Source organism: Boleophthalmus pectinirostris, unplaced genomic scaffold (assembly GCF_026225935.1).
Source record: "Boleophthalmus pectinirostris isolate CB_2022bp ecotype Guang Dong unplaced genomic scaffold, ASM2622593v1 HiC_scaffold_17, whole genome shotgun sequence".
In the NCBI taxonomy this organism is placed as follows: domain Eukaryota; kingdom Metazoa; phylum Chordata; class Actinopteri; order Gobiiformes; family Gobiidae; genus Boleophthalmus; species Boleophthalmus pectinirostris.
In genome coordinates, this window is record NW_026571115.1 from 37,926,549 (window position 1) to 37,949,048 (window position 22,500).

Sequence of the window (22,500 nt, forward strand, 5' to 3'; positions counted from 1 at the left end):
GTTTAAATGAGGCGGTGAGTGTTAGCTGTGTGTGTGTGTTTAAATGAGGCGGTGAGCGTTAGCTTGTGTGTGTGTGTGTGTTTAAATGAGGCGGTGAGCGTTAGCTGTGTCTCCTGTGTGTCCTTGTGTGTGGTAAACGGCGTGCCCCGCCCTCAGCCTGGAGCCGCCCTCGCTCCAGCAGGACCCGAGGTGGACGCCGCTGGAGGACATGGAGGTGTTCTCCCCCGACGAGGACGAGGACGTTCCCGTCACCGCGGCGACCGCATCCGCCACGCCCTCCGCCACCGCCGTAACGTCAGGCCCCGCCCCCAGCCCCAAAGGTACACGCCCACTGCCCACGTGTCCTCGGGCAAGACACACGAGACACGAGACGAGACACGAGACGAGGGTTTGATTTACCACAGATCAGGTCGACTTTTTATTTTACTGTTGAGTTTAAGAAAATCACCTGAAACACTTCACCCCTCGCCACGTTTACACGAGAGAGTTCACTCTGAATACAAATCATTTAATTCAGAATAAAAATCATTTAATTCTGAATAAAAATCATTTAATTCTGAATACAAATCATTTAATTCAGAATAAAAATCATTTAATTCTGAATAAAAATCATTTAATTCAGAATAAAAATAATTTAATTCTGAATAAAAATCTTTTAATTCTGAATAAAAATCTTTTAATTCTGAATAAAAATCATTTAATTCTAAAATTTTAATCAAAATAAAATAATTTAATTCAAATAAAAATCATTTAATTCTGAATAAAAATCATTTAATTCCGAATAAAAAAATTAATTCAGAATAAAAATTATTTAATTCAGAATAAAAATAATTTAATTCAGAATAAAAATTATTTAATTCAGAACAAAAAAAATTATTCAGAATAAAAATAATTTAATTCAGAATAAAAATAATTTAATTCAGAATAAAAATAATGTAATTTCAAATAAAAATAATTTAATTCAGAATAACAATGACAGAAAAGCCGGGAGCAGCTCCAGTTTGTGTTTTCTTCCCAAAGACGGAAACACAGAATTAAATAAACAACAATTTAATTTAACAAGTTTAACAAACCTCGACTCAGATTTATTATTTCCATGGAAACTCCAAGAGAATATTTTAATTCAGAATAAAAATCCTCATGTAAACGTGTTCTGTGACTCAGAGCGTTTGGGTGAAACAGAAAAATGAAATAGAAAACAAGAATAAAATGACTCTCTCCTCTGTTTCTCTTCTCCTCTTCCGTGTTCTCTGTTCCTCCCCTTTTCTCTTCTCATCCCTCTTTCTCTCTCTGTCCACTTTCATTCTTTCATCTCTCCTTCTCTCCTCCTTTCTCCCTTTTTCATCCTCTCTTCATCCTTCCTCACTCTCTCTCCCTCCTCTCACTCCTCCTTCTCTCCTTCCCTTTCTCCCTCTCTCCTCTCTTTCTCTCTTTCATTCTCTCACCCCTCATCCTTTCATCTCTTCATCCTTCCTCCCCCCCTCGCTCGCTCTGTTTCATAATTTTTCTCTCTCCCTCTTTCCTCTCCTTCTTCATCCCCCTCTTGTCTTCCTCCTCTTCATCCCTCTCCTCCTTCCCCCTCTCCTCCTCCTCCTCCTCTCCTCTCCTCCTCTTCTTCTCCTCCTCTTCCTCCTCTCTCCTCTCTTCCTCTCTCCTCCTCCTCTCCTCCTCCTCCTCTCCTCCTCCTCCTCCTCCTCCTTCCTCCTCTCCTCCTCTTCTCCTCTCTCCTCTCTTCCTCTCCTTCTTCGTCATCTTCCTCTCCTTCCTCCTCTTCCTCCTCTCCTCCTCCTCCTCTCTCTCCTCCTCTCTCTCCTCTCTCCTCTCCTTCCTCTCCTCCTCCTCTTCCCCTCTCCTCCTCTTCCTCCTCCTCTCCTCCTCTTCCTCTCTCTCCTCCTCTTCTCCTCTTCTCTCCTCCTCTTCCTCCTCCTTCTCTCCTCTCTCTCTCTCCTCTCTTCCTCCTCTCTCTCTCTCTCCTCCTCTCTCCTCTCTCTCTCCTCCTCCTCTCTCTCTCCTCTCTCTCTCTCTCCTCCTCTTCCTCCTCTCCTCCTCTCCTCTTCTCCTCTCCTCCTCTTCCTCTCCTCCTCTTCCTCCTCCTCCTCTTCCTCCTCTCCTCCTCCTCCTCCTCTTCCTCCCCCTCTCCTCTCTTCGTCTTCTTCGTCCCCCCGTCAGCTCGCCGCTCGTCCGCCTCGATGCTTCACCGCCTCCTCACGCTCCCGTCTCAGCTGCTCGAGGACGAAGACGCCGACGACAGCGAGATGGAGAGCATCGCCATCTCCATGGCGACGGAGGCGGCGGCGGCGGCTGCGGGCGCCACGGAAACGGCCCGCGGCCTGGCGTCGCCCGCGGCAACCAGAGACGAGGAAGACGAGGACGACGAGGAGGAGGAGGAAGAGAGACGCAAGGTACAGACGCAAGAGACACGGAGACAAAAGGACAAACGGAGACACAGACAAAAGACACAGACGCAGAGACACAGACAAAAGGACAGAGACACAGACAAGAGACACAGACAAAAGGACAGAGACACAGACAGAAACAAGAGACACAGACAAAAGGACAGAGACACAGACAAGAGACACAGACAGGACAGAGACACAGACAGACAGAGACACAGACAAAAGGACAGAGACACAGACAAGAGACACAGACAAAAGGACAGAGACACAGACAGAAACAAGAGACACAGACAAAAGGACAGAGACACAGACATAGACAAGAGACACAGACAGAGACACAGACAAAAGGACAGACAGAGACACAGACAAAAGGACACAGACACAGACAAGAGACACAGACAGAGACACGGACAGAGACAAAAGGACAGAGACACAGACAGAGACAAAAGACACAGACACAGACAAGAGACACAGACAAGAGACACAGACAGAGACACAGACAAAAGGACAGAGACACAGACAGAGACAAAAGGACACAGACAAGAGACACAAGAGACAGACAGAGACACAGACAGAGATACAGACAGAGACACAAACAAAAGGACAGAGACACAGACAAAGACAAAAGGACACAGACAAGAGACACAGACAAGAGACACAGGCAAGAGACACAGACAGAGACACAGACAGAAGGACAGAGACAGACAAAAGGACAGAGACACAGACAGAGACAAAAGGACACAGACAAGAGACAGACAAGAGAAACAGACAAGAGACAGACAAGAGACACAGACAAGAGACACAGACAGAGACACAGACAGAAGACACAGACAGAGACACAGACAGAGGCTGCTGCTGCTGCTGTGGCCTCAACATTTTGCTGTTGAAGTGTTCGTATGAAGCTGTGACACATGATTCGATTTTTTTTCCTCCTCAGAATATTGAGCCTGGTTCCTCGTTTAGTCTTTCTCTCTTCTTCTTCCTCTCTTCTCGTCCTAATCCCTCTCTCTTTCCCTCTCTCTGTCTGTCTCTCTCTCTCTCTGTTTGTTCGCAGAAGAAGCGTCGTCGCGTGTGGACGGAGTGCGAGGACTGTGGCCGCAGGTTCAGTCGTGTTTCTCTCCTCAAAGCTCATCGTCAGTCGCACCTTTCAGAATCCTCTCCCCCCCCAACGACTCCCCCCCAACGACTCTCCCCCCGGCGATTCTCCGGCCGCGTCGCTTCGCTGCGACCAGTGCGGCAAACGCTTCTCCTCCAACACCCGACTCCAGAGCCACGTGCGGACCAGCCACGCCCACAAACACGCCTGACCACGCCCACAACGAGGCCTGACCACGCCCACAACGAGGCCTGACCACGCCCACAAACATACAAGACCAATACAACAGACCACGCCCACAACAAGGCTTGACCACGCCCACAAACACACCTGACCACGTCCACAGCAAGGCCTGACCATGCCTACAAACACAACAGACCAATACAACAGACCACGCCCACAGAGAGGCCTGGTCACGCCCACAAACACGCCTGATCATGCCCACAAACATACAAGACCAATACAACAGACCACGCCCACAACAAGGCCTGACCACGCCCACAAACACAACAGACCAATACAACAGACCACGCCCACAGAGAGGCCTGGTCACGCCCACAAACACACCTGACCACACCCACAATGAGGCTAGACCACGCCCCCAAAACAACAACTGACCAACACAACAGACCATGTCCACAACGAGGCCTGACCACACCCCACACACCTGACCACACCCACAACCACACCTGAACATAACGACAACAACACCTGGCCACGCCGCAAACACATCTGACCACACCCACAAAGAGGCCTGACCACTCCCACAGCGAGGCCTGACCGACACAACAGACTACGCCCACAACAACACCTGACCACGCCTGCAGCAAGGCCTGATCACGCCCACAAACACGCCCACAAACACGCCTGACCAATACAAAAGACCACGCTCACAAATATGTCTGACCACGCCCACAACGAGGCCTGACCACGCCCAAAAAACAAGCCAGACTACACTGACAAACACACCTGACCACGCCCACAACACCTGACCAATACAACAGTCCACGCCCACAAAACAGGCCAGGTCACGCCCACAAACACGCCTGACCACGCCCACACAGAGGCCTGCCCACAGCCTGAAGACAAGAAATCGTGTTAAAATGCACCGTAGTATCCAACCACAGACTCCAAGACAAGAAAACGGGCTAAAAAACTCAGTTGAACTCAACCACAGTCACAACCACAGGCCTCGTCCGGCGAAAAGACGAGAGAACCAGTGAAAAACGGAAAAAATAAAACATACAACACAAGATAACCACGTTCACAAGCAGGTCTCAAGACAAGAAAACGGGCTGAAACACAACGGAACTCATTGCAGTCACAATCACAGGCCTGAAGACAAGGAACTAGGTTTAAAAAATAAATAAATAAACTAAAGAAGAACACGGAGACGACAAAGACTGAAAACTGAAGCCGGTGTGGTTTTATGGACAAACAGAATCGAACCAGAGACAAGCGAGAAGACAAGAAAATGGGCAAAGGTCAAATACAGTACAAGGAGACAAGAAAGTGGGCAAAATAACTCACAAAAACCTGCTGAGGGATTTGAGTTTGTGGCAAGGCAATAAAATGGGACAAAAATAAAAGGCCTGAAGGGAAACAGTGGGCGAAATATAAAAAAAAAAACATCAGACCTGGAGACGAGAAAAAGGGCAAATCTCTAATGTTAAAGTGGAAACCGTAGAATAAAACCTGAAGCCTGAAGGGAAAATACTGGGTTAAATCAAGCGCAAATAGATTCAGACCAAACCCAGGGAAAAATGGTACAAAAAATAACCAGTGGAGGTGAAAACAAGCAAAAAACGAAAAAGAAGAGGGATAAACCGAGAAATAAAAGTGTGAGGGTTCCTTGGACGGGCCTGAAGACCAAACTCGGGGAAAAATGCGCAATTAGCCAATCAGTTAAAACTCAAGAGAAGAAAAAACAGCTCTTTAAATCTGCCAAAAATAAACTACAAACTACGAATGTTAGTTAAAGCTGCACTCGACTTTTCTGTGTCCGTGGAGATGTTATTGCTTTGTGTGGAATGTTCCGCAGTACAGCTTTATTACATTTATTCGACTGCGGGCGTTTTTATTGATCAAAAATACCTAGAAAAACTTACCGTATTTTCTGCAGTATAGGGTGTATTTTTTTTTTACTTTTCACGTAGAAACGGCCCCGGACTTTAAGGCGCATTAAAGGAAAACAACAGTTGGATAAATCTGTCAAACTTTATTTAACACGTTCACAAAAACTCTCAACTTTTAAATTGTAACGTGTAAAAAAAAATCCTGTGTGAAAAGTGAAAAATGCGGCAGAAGAAGAAACTCAGTCCGTGTTTCATTCATTCATTCGTTTTTCAATATAAAACTAAAATAAGAAAACGGAAAAAAAACAAAGATTTTCTTCAGTATTTGCGCCTCCGGAATAAACCAGGACTGAGCCAGGACTAAACCAGCTCCAGGGCTAGACCGTGATACTGGGACCAGACCAGTCCTGGTTCAGTCCTGGTTTAGTCCTGGTTCAGTCCTGGTTTAGTCCTGGTTCAGTCCTGGTTTAGTCCTGGTTCAGTCCTGGTTTAGTCCTGGTTCAGTCCTGGTTTAGTCCTGGTTCAGTCTGTATGCGGCACATTATTCCCGCATCACATTTTAAGTCACAGAAAAGCCATTTCCCATTTCCGTGACTTAAACCAGGACTAAACCGTTTTCAGTTCAGTTTGAGGAACCCCTTGAAAACGAGATGGTGACACATCTCAAGGGGCTTATCCTCCAAACAAATAAATTCAAATTCAGTCTGGTCCTGGTCTGGTCCCGGTCTGGTCCCGGTCTCAATCCTGGTCTTAGTTCTGGTTTGGTTCCAGACCTGGTTCAGTCGAATGAACCAATGATCCACAGATTCTTCTCCTTTTACAAAAAGCTCCAAATCCTCCAGAACCTCAGACTCATTCAGACTTTCAGAGTCGTTGATGTTCTCCTAATATTACCGCGATATTCTTCTAAAAATACGACTTTATTCTCATAAAAATACGACTTTATTCTCATAAAAATACAACTTTAATATCGAAATGTAACTTTATTATTGTAGCGCCAGCATAATTTTTTATTTTTTATCTGAGCCTTATTCTCCGTCGCAGGATTATACGGCTCACACTCGCTTTTGGATTAAATTACAGGATTTGAAGTGCGCCCTATAATGCGGAAAATACGGTACATTTTTATAACTGTGAGCGGCTCGCCTCTGCACCGATCTGATCTGGAACGTGGCCTTGCACCGTCACTTGGGTTTCCATAAATTTAATACAATAAATGTAAAAGTTTAATGTGTTTATTTGCTGTAAATTTTGTTAATTTAACCGAAAATGTAAAGAAAATCCTCCTTCTGAGAAACCTACTGCGAAACCTTCCAGTCAAAGCGATGATGTCATCTCCACGGCGACAAGCAGGTGCCTGAAGCTCAACCAGAAAAGTCCCGCAGTGCAGCTTTAAAGTCACGTCAGTCGAAAGGATCGACAGTGTTTCCTTGTGCCATTATTTTGGAAAACCGGGGGAAGATTTAAGGAGTTTTTTGAGGATTTTTTTTTTTATTTTTCAAAACGGTCGAAATTGGACCAAAAGTCGAGTCCACAACAGAAAAGGGATTTTGCACAAAACGCAAAAGTAAAAAAAAAAAAAAAAAAAGCCATAAATAATTTTCAAAGCACCTTTTTGAGGGACGGAGACGCTCCCTGAAGATTGTAGAGTTTTGTAAAAAAAAAAAAAAAAAGAAGAAAGTGAATATTGTTTTAAAGGGACAGTTCTTCCAAATCAGAGCCACGACAAAACGACAAGAACGACAAAACACCCGGAATCTCAAAACGTCGGAAAAACAGAAAAATGCTTCTTGAACTGATCATTTTAGAGAGAAATTGTTCAGGAAGGTTTCAGGTTCAGAGCGTGAAATATTTAATCGCCCGATCGTATTTAAGACGGACGAGGATTTTAAAAAAAAAGGATGTTAAAAAGAAAAAAAAACAACTTTATGCTGTAAAAGGAGATTTTAGGAGAATTTATGACAAAATACAATGCGTTTATTGATAGGAAAAAAATTCTAGAATATGAAAATTCAATTCTGTGACTGGACAAAAGATTGGGAGTGAAGACTTTTCGCTGCTGCATCCAAAAGATCAGATTTTGAATTAAAAAAAAAAAAAAAAATGCTGAATTTTTCACTTTAAATTTTTTATAACTCTGAAAAAACATGTTTGGATTTTTTTTTTATTCAGAATTTTAGTTGCTGAAATTTTCCAAAGACTTTTCCAATATGTTTTTAATTCAAAATAAAAAATTTTCAAGCTCTCAAATTTAACTTTCAAAATTCAGAGTTTAAATTTTTCAAAGATCGAAGACGCCAAGTGAGAATTTTTATTTTTAATTTTAAACACTTAAAAATTCAGCAACTAAAATTCAGATTATAAATAATTCAAGCGTGTTTTTTCAGAGTTAAAAGTTTTCAGAGTTGAAAGTGAGAAATTCAACTGTGTTTAAAATTGTAAATCTGATGAAACGAACCCCTGCTGTAATGTTCCGCAGTGGAGCTTTAAACCTGCTCTGATGCAGTGTCCACCTCAGAAATGTTCAGAAAAAAATCAGACTCAAAAAAAAATAAACAAACTCTAAATAATTTATTCCAAAAAACAGAAGCTCAAAACCAAGTAGGAGAGTGAGTGAGTGTGGGCCGGTGCTGCCCTCTGCTGGACACTTACAGAACAGGACAAACTTCATTTATTAAAGCTTCATTGTGTAACTTTTTTGGCAGAGGATCCACCACCTGCTCGACTCTTTTACACAAGATTTTCAAACTTCTATCAGGTTCTTCATCTTATTTTCACATTTATGATCGAATTACTCGTTCTGAATTGTTTGTTTAATCTTAAAAAGTGTCAAATATTTTTTCTTCCATGACTCGACTCATCAAAAAATCTTAAATTTAGGTGATAAATGTTTAAAAAAAAGAAGCGACAATCCATTTACAAGAACTTTTATCTAGAATTTAGCATCTTTGAATTTATTCTCAAGCCGCGAACGCTCAGAATAAAACTGTTTTGAGTTTGTTTATCGAGAATTTTGCAGAATTTAAAGCATTTTATTTAGAATTTAGCAACTGAGAATTTATTTCCAGCCCATGAACACTGATCCTAACCTGGTTTTAAGTCTGTTTATCTCGAAATTCTCGTCTAGAGTTCCAGAAAATTTGTTCAGTAAAATGATCTCGCTGCATGGACACATTTCAACACTTTTAAGTCATTTTCTGATCGATTTAAATGTTTAGATTTAAATTTTGTTGATGTTTTCCTGTTTCTACAATACGGCGTTTAATTTAACTCTAATCTCCACGGAGACGAGCGGGTCACATCACCAGCTCAGATCTGTGGAGACGTGGACTCGCTCTCAGGTTTTTGCAGGAGTTTAAATAACAAAACAAAACAAAACTGTAATTTAATAAAAACAAGATAAATTTGTTAAATGTCGTACGAGAGACGAGCAAACGACAAATCCTCCACCAGAAAAGTTTTTATATTTTTGGAGTTGTGGAGTTTAAAATGATCAGTGAAGAAGCATTTTTCTCAAATTTAATTTTCAAACCAAAGTAAGAAATATAAATGAAATCAAAACAACGTTCAGTCAAGACAATACAAGATTTTTAAATCACAGAAATAAGCAGAAAATAACAGAATTGTCACTTAAAATGTTCTTCCAAAAATAAAAGCCTTAATCATGTACAAAATTTACAGACAAATCCACAAAATCTGAGACGATTCTTGTGTTTAAACCAAAAAACACAAACGGATCCGTCACCAAACGAAAACATCTTTACGTTTTTGAAGAATTTTGATTTTTCTGGAGAAAAAGACAAAAGTCGGACCTTCACGTCTCATTTTTAAAAAGTGAATTTTTTGAATCGAAAAGGAAAGGAAGCGAGGATACAAGGAAGGACGTGAGGAGAGGACACAAGGATACAAGGAAGGAACGAAACAAACCTGAGCCTTTTTCAAAATAAACAACTTTCCTGTTTTTGCGGACTTCAAAATAAAAGTCCTTTCTGGGATCGGCATCAGACTGAACTCGTTTTTGTTCGATTTTTGTGGATTTATTTTGAAACTAGTTTTTAATGGACATTTTTAAACGACTCAAAGAAATGTTTTTTTTGTTTTTTTGATGTAAAACTGTCAAAGAATCGATGGATTTTGAGCGACTCTTTCACTTTCCTCGTTCTCGTGGAGTCACACCAGGATTTTCTAATTTTTATTTTATTTTTTTCTGTAAACATTTAAAACAGGAGAGATTCATGGACTTTGAAACTGAGCTGACGACAAAACAATAAGAAAAACGTGCTAAAATGCTGCAAAAACCCGAAATAAACCAGAGCCAATGTTTCACGAAGTCTGTATCGAAAACAGAAATGTAAGAATCGTCAGAGCTGCAGTTTTTCAGGTTCCGTCGCTGCGTTTCGAACGACATCAAAACGATCTCCAGGCCAGGAGTTTGAACTCAGACGAGAGATTATTTCACCACAGAGTCACAATTTTAATAGTATAACCCTGCGTTCTACTGAATGTCTGTAGACGATAAATCCAGTTCTCTTGACGTTCGTTGTAAATTTGTTCCATTGCGACAGTCGAGGAAAATCTGGAGCCCGAGAAAGTTTAAAGTAACGTCAGATTATTCAGATGATAAATCGGTTCTGACAGTTTGACTTTTACACGTTCAGAAAAAAAAAACGATGACGCGAAAGAAAGTCTGAACGTCACTACAAAGTTTTTAGAGACACTTTCTCTGCACAAACTCTCACACTTCACATGTCAAAATGAAGAAAAGACACTTCTCCTCGTTTATTTTGTGCGCCAACACCAGCATTTTAACTGTGATGAGTTTGTGTTTCATTTCACTTTCTCCGGGTGGAGCTCGGTTTTCCCAGAGTCTCGAGCTCAAGAGAACGTAGTAGAACTGTCGCGCGTTAAGTCGCCGTTGCAGTTTGATGCGCAGAGGAGCGGCGTTTCTCTGTGAAGTTCGTCAAAACTGCAGAACCTACGACTCCGAGTTGTTTTTTTACGTGATTCTACCACGACTACAAACTGAAACGTCTCAACCTGAGAGTCTGAAACGCTGCTCCACTGTCTGTAAACGTCTCAAATATCTCAGTGTTTTAAATGAAGCAAGTCCCGACATCCTGCTCAGAGTCGATATCCACGTTTACATGAGAGATTTAATTCCGAATGAAAATAATTTAATTCCGAATAAAAATAAATTCCACTTTAAAAAGTCCAACACAAAACATTTAATCTTAACAGTGACGTAAGTGTTTGTTTTGTTCTGAGTTTGTTTGGTGGATCCTGTTTGTGGTTTGTTGTTGTTAAAATGCCGCTGGTGCTTCGTGCTCGTCGTGTCGTCCTTCTGGTCCTGGTCCTGGTCCAGGTCCAGTCCTGGTCCTGGTCCAGTCCTGTCTCGGGACTTTGATCCACGTTTCTTTGGGTTCGTGATCAGGATGCGGGACTGAGACTGAGGCTGAGGCCGAGGTGGAGCAGCTTCACTCTGTCGGCGTCTCTGTCCAATCAGAACCTCCCCCCCCAGACTCTCACACACACGAATAAAAAAACAATTTCACCAGTTTAACACGAAAACAACAATTCAACTTTATTATTTTTACTTCAACTCGAATGAGAAGATTTGAATTCAGAATAAAAACCTCATGTAAACGTGGCTCAACTGCTCTGAGGAGAATGTAGTTACTTGCTCTGTTTAAAACTTTGAAATAACTGATGTTTTTGACATTTACGTACAGGAAACGGACTTTACACTTTCGCAGGTGAGACACGTTTCAGTTTCTTACTTAAACTGCACATTTACGTTGAAATTCGAGGAGTTTTTGGGTCAATAATCGATAATGGAAACTGTCTGGGAACGTTTCTCGGTAAAGTACGAGGCGGAGTTTGACGTCATCGTGTTCTAGAACCTGAAAACCACCAACGGTTTCCTCCACGAACAAAAATCCTCCTGCCTTATTCTGCATGAAAACGTCTGACGCCGTCGTTTACGTCGGTACAGTCGTGTTCTGAAATGTTCTGCTTAAAAACAAAAACAAAATCACAATCTCGCCGACGGAGAAGCGGCTAAACTTTCAACTTTGCGTCGGTTTTTGTTTTTTGTCTATAGGCCAAGAATCGCAGCGATAAGAACCATAAAGCAGCTCACACATTTGGATTAAACGAAGCAGCATTTTAGCGCCGGACAAAACTACTTTCACTTTCACTTTCGGCGTGATTTTGTTTTGTCGTCTGTTCAGAGTTTCAGTTTCAGATTTGAGGAAACGAAGAAGTTGAAGATTCCTAAACCTGGACAAATCTGCTGTAAATATTTCAACCGGAGTTTCCGCGAACGTTTTCTTCAAGTGGCCTTTTTTTCTGGAGATTTCCGTGTCATGCTTTTACTTTGAAAAGACTCTGAATGTGAACATTTGACTCTTTTATTTTGTAGTTTCTGTACAGTTTTTATCCGAAGGGTTGAACTTCCTGTCAGACCTCAAACACAGATACCTCCGCCGCCAAAACGCAACCACGCAGCGCTCTTATTCTGAAAATGCCGCTCTTATTCTGAAAACGCCGCTCTTATTCTGAAAACGCCGCTCTTATTCTGAAACGCCGCTCTTATTCTGAAAACGCCGCTCTTATTCTGAAAATGCCGCTCTTATTCTGAAAACGCCGCTCTTATTCTGAAAACGCCGCTCTTATTCTGAAATCTTGGTTCATTTACACTTTCTACTTCGAATCTAAAACTTTACTAATTCATGATCAGCTGCACAAACCTCCTGGATATTTGAGCTATTGAATGTGACTAAAACCAGGACTAAACCAGAATTAAACCAGGACTGAATCAGGGACTGAACCGGGTTTAAAGCAGGTCTAAACCGGGTCTAAACCAGGACTAAACCAGGACTAACGCAGGACTAAACCCGTTGCAGTTTTGGTCGTGTGGCTGACCTCATGTTTCACTTTTTTCTCGTTTTCAGTTTTGTTTGGAGACAGTTTTTTCTTTTGCCTTTCGGTGACGTCGTTTCGTCACGTTTCTATTTTTTTAGACTTTTCATTTTTGTAAATTTTCTTAAAGTGAAGCAATATTCTCAAAATGAATCGTTTTTTTAAAATGTTCCACAAAAGTCCGGACGCAACGAGGATTCAAAAAGCAGCGTCGAGTTTGAGGAGAGTTTAAACAAATGCTTTTTCTCTCTTAAAGCTGCACTGCGGGACTTTCCTGCTCCACGTGCTTGTTTCCGTGGAGACGTAATCGCTTGGCTTGGAATGTTCCTCAGTACGGCATTAAACGTGTCCACCTGAGGCCAACGACGGGTCTGATCTGCGGAGAGGCCAACCGGCTCTTCTTCAGCCTGTAACGGAGTAAATACAGGATGAGTTTAATGCCTCACTGCGGAACATTCCAGACAAAACTGAGATTTATAAAGAGAAAGAGAAAGTTACACAGTGCAGCTTTAAAGAATGAACTTTTGAGGAATTTACTGTAACGATAAATTATATAAAAATTTATAAATTTGTCATTTTCGTACTTAAAGAAGAGAGCGGTGTTCTGCAAAATTGACTTTTTTTATCGCCCACATGTAAAAAAAAAAAAAAAAAAACTCCTCACGGTTCACTGTAGTACGAGTCTGTACGAGGCTCCGCCCCCCAGGCTCCCACACGACAATCTTCCATAAAAACACAATAACACGACACAAAACTGAACACAGCGACTGGACAAACCTGATGTTTGTGCAGGAGTTTCATCAGTGCGACGCTCACTGGGATCGATCAGAAGTCGCCGATACGATACAAACCTCGATACCGTGAGTTTACGATTCGATACGATATATTTTAAATTGATTCGATACGGTTCAATAAAAATTAAAGTCTAAATCACATCTGTGACACTAAAAGTCTTTGTTAAACCACTTCTTGTGTAAAATCTAAAACACACAAATGTTTTATTTTCATTCAGAGGCGGCGCGACCATTAGGCAAAAGTGGGCGGTGGCTTAGGGCCCCCGAACCTGGAGGGGCCCCAACAAATGTCCCTCTGTGTCACTAATGACCGAGGCCTCAGAGCAAATTAAATATGACATTAAATGAGAATGGTTTTATTTTTAATCAATAATCATAATAAAAATAAAAATAATCATATGTAAAGGATGTAAACAAAATATAATCTTACCAGCAAAAAAAAAAAAAAACTACTTTCAGTTCTGGTTTTCCAGTCGGCGACCGAACTAATAAAACAAGTTTCTAATCCAACATAGAAACAAGAAAAATAATCATAATATTTAATAATAATTAATTGTACCAGCAAAAATTAAAACTACTTCCACTTCTGGTTCGGCGACCAAACTATTAAGACAAGTTTCCAATCCAACATAATTCACATAAATCGAGATGTGCACGTCTCAAGAACAACATTTAAAAAAAAAAAAAAGTGCTTTATAGTGTGGGCCCCAAACTCAAGTTTTCCTAGGGCCCCCAAACCTGGAGGGGCCCAACAAATGTCCCTCAGTGCCACTAAAAGCCGAGGCCTCAGAGCAATTTAATTTTCTCTCAATGTGACATTAAATGAGACTAATTTACTTTTAAACAATAAAAATAATCATAAACACGTAAACAAAAATATAATTGTACCAGAAAAAAAATGTAACTACTTTCACTTCTGGTTTTCTAGTCGGCGATGGAACTAATAAAACAAGTTTCTAATCCAACGTAATTAAAATAAATCGAGATGTGCACGTTTCAAGAACAATCAAAACAAAACAAAATTAAAAAACGGTACTTTATAGTGAGGGCCCCAAACTTCTAACTCCGCCCCTGATTTAAAACAAAACAGTAAAAACGTCAAATGTGTCGCAAAAATGAGTTTCCTTCGTCTGAACAAAAAAAAAAAAAAATGGAACTAAATCATTAAGTCAAATAAACCAAAAAAGTTGTGTGTTGTGATTTGATTGGATTGAGACTGACGATATATCGATACAGCAGCACACGATATCGATACTGAATCATCACATTTAACGATACGATTTGTCGATATTTCAACATTTTTGCACAGCCCTCACGCTGAGTGTGTTGGGATAGAGCTCTGAAGGGGGTGGGACTCAGCACGGAGAGGGAGAAACGTACCAAACATGTGAATACGCTCATGTTTTTGTCGATTTTAACATTTTCAAAACAGTGAAATAATCTAAAAAGGATGTTCAAGTCAGAAGTAAATCTCCGCTCTCTTCGTAACCAGATTTTCTCCGTCCAGATTTAAACTTTCCTCAAAACTCTTGGGACAAAAATCTGCTCCGAAACAAAATCTTACAACGATCCAAACACGACCTGAAAATAACCGTGTATTTGTTCAAGAAATTAAAACTTGAAAATCCACGTTAACTTCTTCCTCTTTTTACGAAAAGTGGATTTGATTTTGTGAATAATTAACTTTTTACATTTTTCTTTTCTGTGATTCTCATGATTCTTTTTTTTTTGTACATTTCCTTTGATGTTTCCTTTGATGTTTCTCAGATTTCGTGTTCATTTTTTTTGGATATTTGAGTTGTTTTTGTGTTTTTTCCGCTGGTTTTGCTTGGGCTTCGTTGCGTCAGACCTCAGACCTCATCTCACGTTACCTCAGAACTCGCCTGCTCCTTCTTGACTCGGTTGGGTGCGTCTCAGTGGCTTCAAACTTGTTCAACGTTTAAAACCTCACCGTTCTCCAAAGCTCCGCTCTGTCACTTTTCCACCGGGGGGGGGGGTCCGTCGCCCGCGCGTTTCTATGGAGACGTGGTTCCTCTGCCTGGAACGTCCCGCAGTGTGACTTTAAACAGCTCCACTTGACTTTTACTCAATCGCAGGAGGATTTAGGGTCACAAATAACGAGAAAAACTCTTCAGCCTCGTCAAACGCACAACTACACCCAAAATATGTTCAGTTTGTGTTTTAGTTTTTAGTTTTAGTTTTGGAGATATTAACGAGTTTTTTTACAGCAGCTCCAGGAAACTTAAAAATTAAATAAAACGACACAAAATAGAGTCAGTCGTTTGTGCTGTAAAAGTTCAGCTTGTGCAGTTTTGGTTCTTCAGATTTGAACAGTTTTATTTTGGGCCGTTTTGCGAGTTTATTTTTAAAATTATTTTTTGTGTAAATTATATTTTGGTCGTTTCTGCTCAACTGACGACAGCGACTTTAACAAAACTCCACAAAACTCGTGAAGAGAAACGAGCCGAGGCTGTGGAAAAATCTGTAAAATATGAATCAAAAACGACTTACAAAAGACTGATCCAGACTTTCCCACAGACTCAGGTCGTTTCTTTTCACGAGTTTTGTGGAGTTTTGTTAAAGTCGCTGTCGTCAGATGAGCGGAAACGACCAAAATATAATGTACACTAAAATAATTTTAGAAATAACCTCACACAAATGAAAACAGTCAAACACAAAACAACACAAACCAAACAAACGTTTTGAGACTGAGGCACATTTTGACTCATCGACCCAAAATAAAACTGCAAAAATTTTAAAGAAATTTAACTTTTTGCAGCACCGATTGACTCCATTTTATGTCGTTTTATTTCATTTTGAAGTTTCCAGTTTGACCTGTAAAAGAATCGTTAATGTCCAAAAATAAAACGGCTCAAACTAAACTTTCTGCAGCACAAAAGTTGGATGTATTTGTCGTGTCGTTGTGCGTTCGTTGGGGCGACTTCGTGGAGTTTGTGATCTGACCTGTAACCTGCGTCTGGTCCATGGAGACAGAAAAGTTTAATGCCACACTGTGAAACTTTCCAGACAAACCGATAACATCTCCAGTCAAAAACAGCCTGATGGACCCTCCTCGAGAAAAGTTCCACAGTGCAGCTTTTTAAAGAGCCAGGAGTCGAGGACGCGCTCCAGACACGAGCCTCGTTTAGACTGAAAACTCCAGAAGATGTTTCGTTCTGTTTCTTCTTTACGTATTTCACTTCACACTTTCTCGGTTTCCTCGTCGTGTTCGGTTTGTTTCACTCGAGTCCTCGGCTCCTCCTCGTTTCCTCAGAAGCACAAACGCACACTTCCTCTGGACTCTGCACTTTGGGCCGCGTCACATTTCTCTCGTTACACACTTTATATTTCCTCGTTAACATACTGTATTTAAGAGTTTAGCTTGAACGTTTTATTTCTGACACTATCACCTCGTCTCGTGACCTCATCAAATCCTCCTGTTTACAAACGCTCAGAGGACACAGCTTCAGAACCTCGGGGCGAAACCTCGGGGCGAAACCTCGGGGCGAAACTTCGGGACTAAACCTCGAGAAGGAACCTTGGCTTGAAACCTCAGGGTGAAATCTCTGGGCGAAACCTCGGGACGAAACCTCGGGGCGAAACCTTGGGATGAAACCTCGGGGCGAAAACCTCGGGGCGAAACCTCGGGGCGAAACCTCGGGGCGAAACCTCGGGGCGAAACTTCGGGGCGAAACCTTGGGGCTAAACCTCGGGGTGAAACCTCGGGGCGAAACTTCGGGGCGAAACCTTGGGGCTAAACCTCAGGGTGAAACCTCGGGGCGAGACCTCGGGGTAAAACCTCACGGCGAAACCTCACGGCAAACCCTGGGAACAAAACCTCGGGGTGAAACTTCGGGACTAAACCTCGAGAAGGAACCTTGCAGCGAAACCTCGGTATAAAACCTGGGAACAAAACCTTGGGGCGAAACCTCGGGGTAAAACTTCGAGAAGGAACGTTTCACTGACAGACTGAAAGTTTCACTGTAAGAAAGAAGGAACGACACGATACGTCGACATTTTAATACTTTTGCACAGCCCGAGTGATTATTTTGAATCTTATGTAGAAAAAATAAAATAAAATGAAGCATCAGAAGTGAAACATCTGAAACGTTGTGTTCTGTGGGTGAAACGTTCAGATCCGCTGTCGGACGCCGGACGTTGTTGTGACGTTGTGAAGCTGTGTCCGTGAGCTCCTCGCGCTGCTGGAGGTGCCGCTCGTCGTGTCGTCGTGTCATGTTGTGGTGGGACCCTGCAGGGGGCGTGACTGAGCAGGTGCACCGTGTCCCGCCTGCAGGGGGCGCTGTATGTAGCACGGTCCACAGAGACGCACCCAAAGCCACTTCCTCACTCCAGACGAAACATCGAGACGCGACGTTACAAATGGATGACAAAAAAAAAAAAAAACACACATAAAAATAAAACCGACGTGACTCGATTTGATTAAATAAAAAAAAATTTTAAACGGCGGGAAAACGAAGGGAATCACAACGAGGGACCTTATTTTGAAAAGGAGCCACTTCACAATAAAAGCTTCAGGAACAGTCGCTGCTTCAGTCGGGACGTCGGCATTTTTAAAGCAAATGTTTGACTTTTATTTTTCACGTCAGGTTTGGGGTTCGGTTTAGGAACAGTTCTCAAAAATCAAAACGCCGAACCTTCAGGCAGCAACTTCTGGACGACTGAGGGACTTGACCACAGACGGTTCATGTAAAAGGACAGAGCTAAAGCGCTAAACGCCGCCGCCGCGCTACAGACAGGAAGTGCTCATGGGCATGTTTGGGCTCCATGGAGTCTGGCTCCGGTTCAGTTTGTGAGTAAAAACCGCGGCTCTTCTCTGGACCTGCTGCTCTCAGGCTCCAGGCTCCTCACACAACAAAATGTCTCAAATCAAGATGTGAACGAGCACTTCCTGCTTGAGCCGGCGGCGTGGGTGGGAGGGGGCGTTACCCTCGACGGCCTCGCTCCTGATTGGCTCTCGTGTTCCACGTCAGCGTCCAAATGTCGTCCCGGTTTGTGGTGTTAACCGCTGGCCTCCATGAGCTTCATTTGGAGCCGAACGCCGCGGCGACGTCGTTCGCTCCGTCCTCGTCTTCACGTCTGTGGTTCAGTCTGGTCCCTGAGGCCTTTTTGTTTTTTTACATATCGAGCCGCACCGTGGAACATTCAGACGCAGTGAAAACATCTCCACGGAAACAAGGAACTTCCGCTCCGTTCAGTCGCAGGTTTAAAGCTCAGTTTGGATTTTTGTGTGAAATCAGGTTTTGACTCATCGACCCAAAATAAAACTGTTCAAATCTTAAACAAATGAAACTTTTTGAACCACAAACGACTGACTCCATTTTGTGTGGTTTTCGAGCATTTTGAAGTTTCCAGTTTGACCCGTAAAAGAATCATTAACGCCTCCAAAACTAAAACGGCACAAAAAAACTTGTTGCAGTTGTTGGTAAAATGTTCAGGTCACACGTTCACGGACGCTTCGTTTGTTCGAGTCTTTATCCTCCTGGTTTTGGCGTCGCAGGATCTTTACTTTTCGTTGACGTTGGAGTCAGGTCGACCTGTAGCCGCGCTCGAACATTTCTTTGGTGATTATTTTAAAAATCGCCCGGTTCTGATAAAACTCCTCCGATTTGTCCTGAACACATCGATCCAAACAAATATGAATGAACTCACTATCCTCGATTTCTGAAAATTCTCTGGCGTCGTCGTCTCTGTGGTTGTGTCGTTCTTCCAGTTTCCATCGACTTCAGCCCAGAACAGTGACGTTTGTGAACATTTGTGACTCGTGTCGGTGGATGAACTTGACCTGGACGTTCGTTAAAGATCAGATCTGTTTGGGTTTTAGGACAGATCCAAGTGTCCTGGGTCGTGTTTGTAAAAAAATCAGATCTGTGAGGTTCAGACGTCGTCATTAAAAGATCAAGACACAGGAGCAGAGGGACGAAAACTCAGATCTGACTGAACGTAGCTTTAGATCTGTGCTCCAAAAACCCGAACAGATCTGATCTTTGGACGTGAGACTTCAGTCTGAACGTCCAGGTCACAAACATCCACCGACACGAGTCACAAATGTTCACAAACGTCACTGTTCTGGGCTGAAGTCGGCGGAAACTGGAAGAACGACACAACCACAGAGACGACGACGCGAGAGAATTTTCAGAAATCGAGGATAGTGAGTTCATTCATATTTGTTTGGATCGATGTGTTCAGGACAAATCGGAGGAGTTTTATCAGAACCGGGCGATTTTTGAAATAATCACCAAAGAAATGTTCGAGCGCGGCTACACATCGACCTGACTCCAACGAAAAGTAAAGATCCTGCGACGCCAAAACCAGGAGGATAAAGACTCGAACAAACGAAGCGTCCGTGAACGTGTGACCTGAACATTTTACAATTTTTTTTGTGCCGTTATAGTTTTGGAGACATTAGAAGACGACACAACCGCGGAGACGACGACGCGAGAGAATTTTCAGGCCACAACCAAAAACCTCCGATTCATCCTCGCGGCGTCAGGATTAGACGGGAGGTGGGGATGTTTTTTATTATCGAACCAGTCGCTGCTGTTTGGTCGTGACGTTTGTAAAGCTCCAAATCCTGTAGGAAGAAGAACAAGAACGAATTTCCCCGAGATCAAACTCACCAAACATTCTCTTTGTTCAGACTTTAAATCCTCGATATCGAGACAGAACGTTTGTCTCTTCTCTGATTGGCTGGAGCCCGAACTCGCACTTCTGGGTTTTTTTTTTTTTTTTGCGGAATCGTCTAAAAATGAAACTGAGCGGAGACACTAGGGGGCGCCAGACTTGATAAAAAACCTTGTCCTACTTCTTCTCAGTCTCCTCCTCAAAACAAACAATCTGTGGTCGTGTCCGATGTTCATGCGAGACACTTTCAGGACGGTTAAAGTTCACACTGGAGTCACACTGGAGTCGCACACGAGTCACGTTTACCTGGAAATGTGAACGAGCTCGCAAAAAAAAATAAAAATAAATAAAAAATCCAAACTGAGCTTTAAACCTGCAGACTGAACAGAGACTTAAAACAAATGTGATAATAAAGCAGAACGTTCTGAGTTTTCCATGTTCCTCCTGACCCACAGGGGGCGCCGTTTGTGAAGTGGCTCCAAAACTGAAAAAAGTCAGATTGAGTTTATTTTTTATAATTTTTGAGTTTGGTCTCGACATCAGAGACAAACTCGGTTTTTGGGGGGAATTTTCTTGTGTTTTTTTTAAAAGTACAATTTGTGTTTTATTTTCACTGTACATTGGTTTCCTGTTTTATTTTGGTGAATGTTTTGTATTTCCTGTACAAAGCTTCTTCCTGTGTTCATCTCAGTGTTTTTCATGTTTGGATTTGATGCAATACTTTTATAGCCAATAGAAACTCGCCCTTTTGTATTTCAGCTCTGTAAAAGGAAAACAAACAAACGCCCGACTCTAAACCGGCGCCGGCTCCTTTCAAACTGCACGTTTTTACACGACGCACGAAAGATTCGCCGTTTTTAGAGAAAACGATTCGATTCGACGAGATTCTGATGCAAATAAATCAACTCCAGTCAATTTAGTTTCAATTTTTGGGTCACGGAAAAATGTCGACGTCTGTGTGTGTGTGTGTGTCTGTGTGTGTGTGTGTCTGTGTGTGTGTGTGTGTGTCTGTGTGTGTGTGTCTGTGTGTGTGTGTCTGTGTGTGTGTGTGTGTGTCTGTGTGTGTGTGTCTGTGTGTGTGTGTTGTGTGTGTGTGTCTGTGTGTGTGTGTCTGTGTGTGTGTGTGTGTGTGTGTGTCTGTGTGTGTGTGTGTGTGTGTGTGTGTGTCTGTGTGTGTGTGTGTGTCTGTGTGTGTGTGTGTGTGTGTGTCTGTGTGTGTGTGTGTCTGTGTGTGTGTGTGTGTGTGTGTGTGTGTGTGTGTGTGTGTCCCCGCTGGGGTTCAGACGACGTCACGCTGGGGGGGGTTCTGCGTGGATGTCTATGGCCGAATGTTCAGCGCACACATTTGATCAAAAACAGTTTTTAGATGAAAGTGTAAAGCGCCGTAAAGACGTTTTCATTTGGCTGTGAGGAGCTCAGGTCAGTGAGTCGAGTCTTTACGGCGTCATCGGGTTAAAATAAAAGTGTAACGTGACAAACAGTGTCGGGGAGTAACAGATTACATGTACCAGAGTAATCAGAGTACAAATGAAGAGTAACTGTATTCAGTTACAGTTACTGTTTCAGTGAGTGGTAATTGGATTACAGTTACTTTGTTGAAATAAATGGATTACACAGAGGGATTTAACTGTTTTTACATTTTGGGCTTAAACCGGACTGAAATAGGACTAAAACCAGGTCTAAACCAGGACTAAAACGGGACTAAAACAGGATTTATCAGGACTAAATCCTGCTGTGTGGACGTGTTTCTTCATTTTCTATCAATAATATTTTTAATTTGGTTCAGTAAAGTTTGGACTTTTTTATTTTCTTTTATCAGACAAAACTTCTTATGTGAAGATTTCCTCGTCAATTACTCTACAGAAAATCAAGTAATCCAAAGTAATCAGATTACATTACTCACTTTAAGTAATTTAATGGATTCTGTTACAAACTACATTTTGGGGTCTGTAATCTGTAATCTGTAGGGGATTACATTTTAAAGTAAACTTCCCGACACTGGTGACAGAGCAGTGCCTCCGGTTAGCGTCACATCACAGACGACGACTCAATAAATCAACAGAAGTTTGAAAATCCCAAAGTTGTTTTGATAAAAATCATTTGTTGCATCAGAATCTGTGGGGGGGAGTTTGTGTTTGCGTTTCCGCCTCGTGGCTTCGGTGACGTTTCGGTGACGTTTCGTGACGTTTCGGTGACGTTTCGGTGACGTTTCGGTGACGTTTCGGTGACGTTTCGGTGACGTTTCGGTGGTTTGTGCCGAGCGTCTGAATGTCCAGATTTCGCCAAACGGACGATTGTCGGCGTTTGTGGTGTTTTTATAAAAATCAAACTGGTACTTTTGAAATGTAAAACTCAAAACGGAAACATTAAATGTTCATAACGACACAACGACAACAACAACAACAACAACAACTGTCTCCGACTCTTTTATCACACAAACACACACACACATATACACACACACTATACACACTATACACACACACACACTATACACACTATACACACACACTATACACACACATATATATACACACACATATACACACACACTATACACACACATACACACACAC

At 42.2% G+C, this 22,500-nt stretch overlaps 1 protein-coding gene across 1 annotated transcript; it reads left to right on the forward strand.

Moving 5' to 3' along the window:
• Positions 1–208: 208 nt before the first annotated feature.
• On the forward strand, positions 209–5,942 carry si:dkeyp-113d7.10 (uncharacterized). The gene is made up of 3 exons (XM_055152516.1): positions 209–320; positions 2,170–2,402; positions 3,451–5,942. Exons 1-3 carry the CDS (start codon positions 209–211, stop codon positions 3,745–3,747), a joined length of 642 nt encoding a protein of 213 aa, XP_055008491.1. The 3' UTR covers positions 3,748–5,942.
• The last annotated feature ends 16,558 nt before the right edge of the window (positions 5,943–22,500 follow it).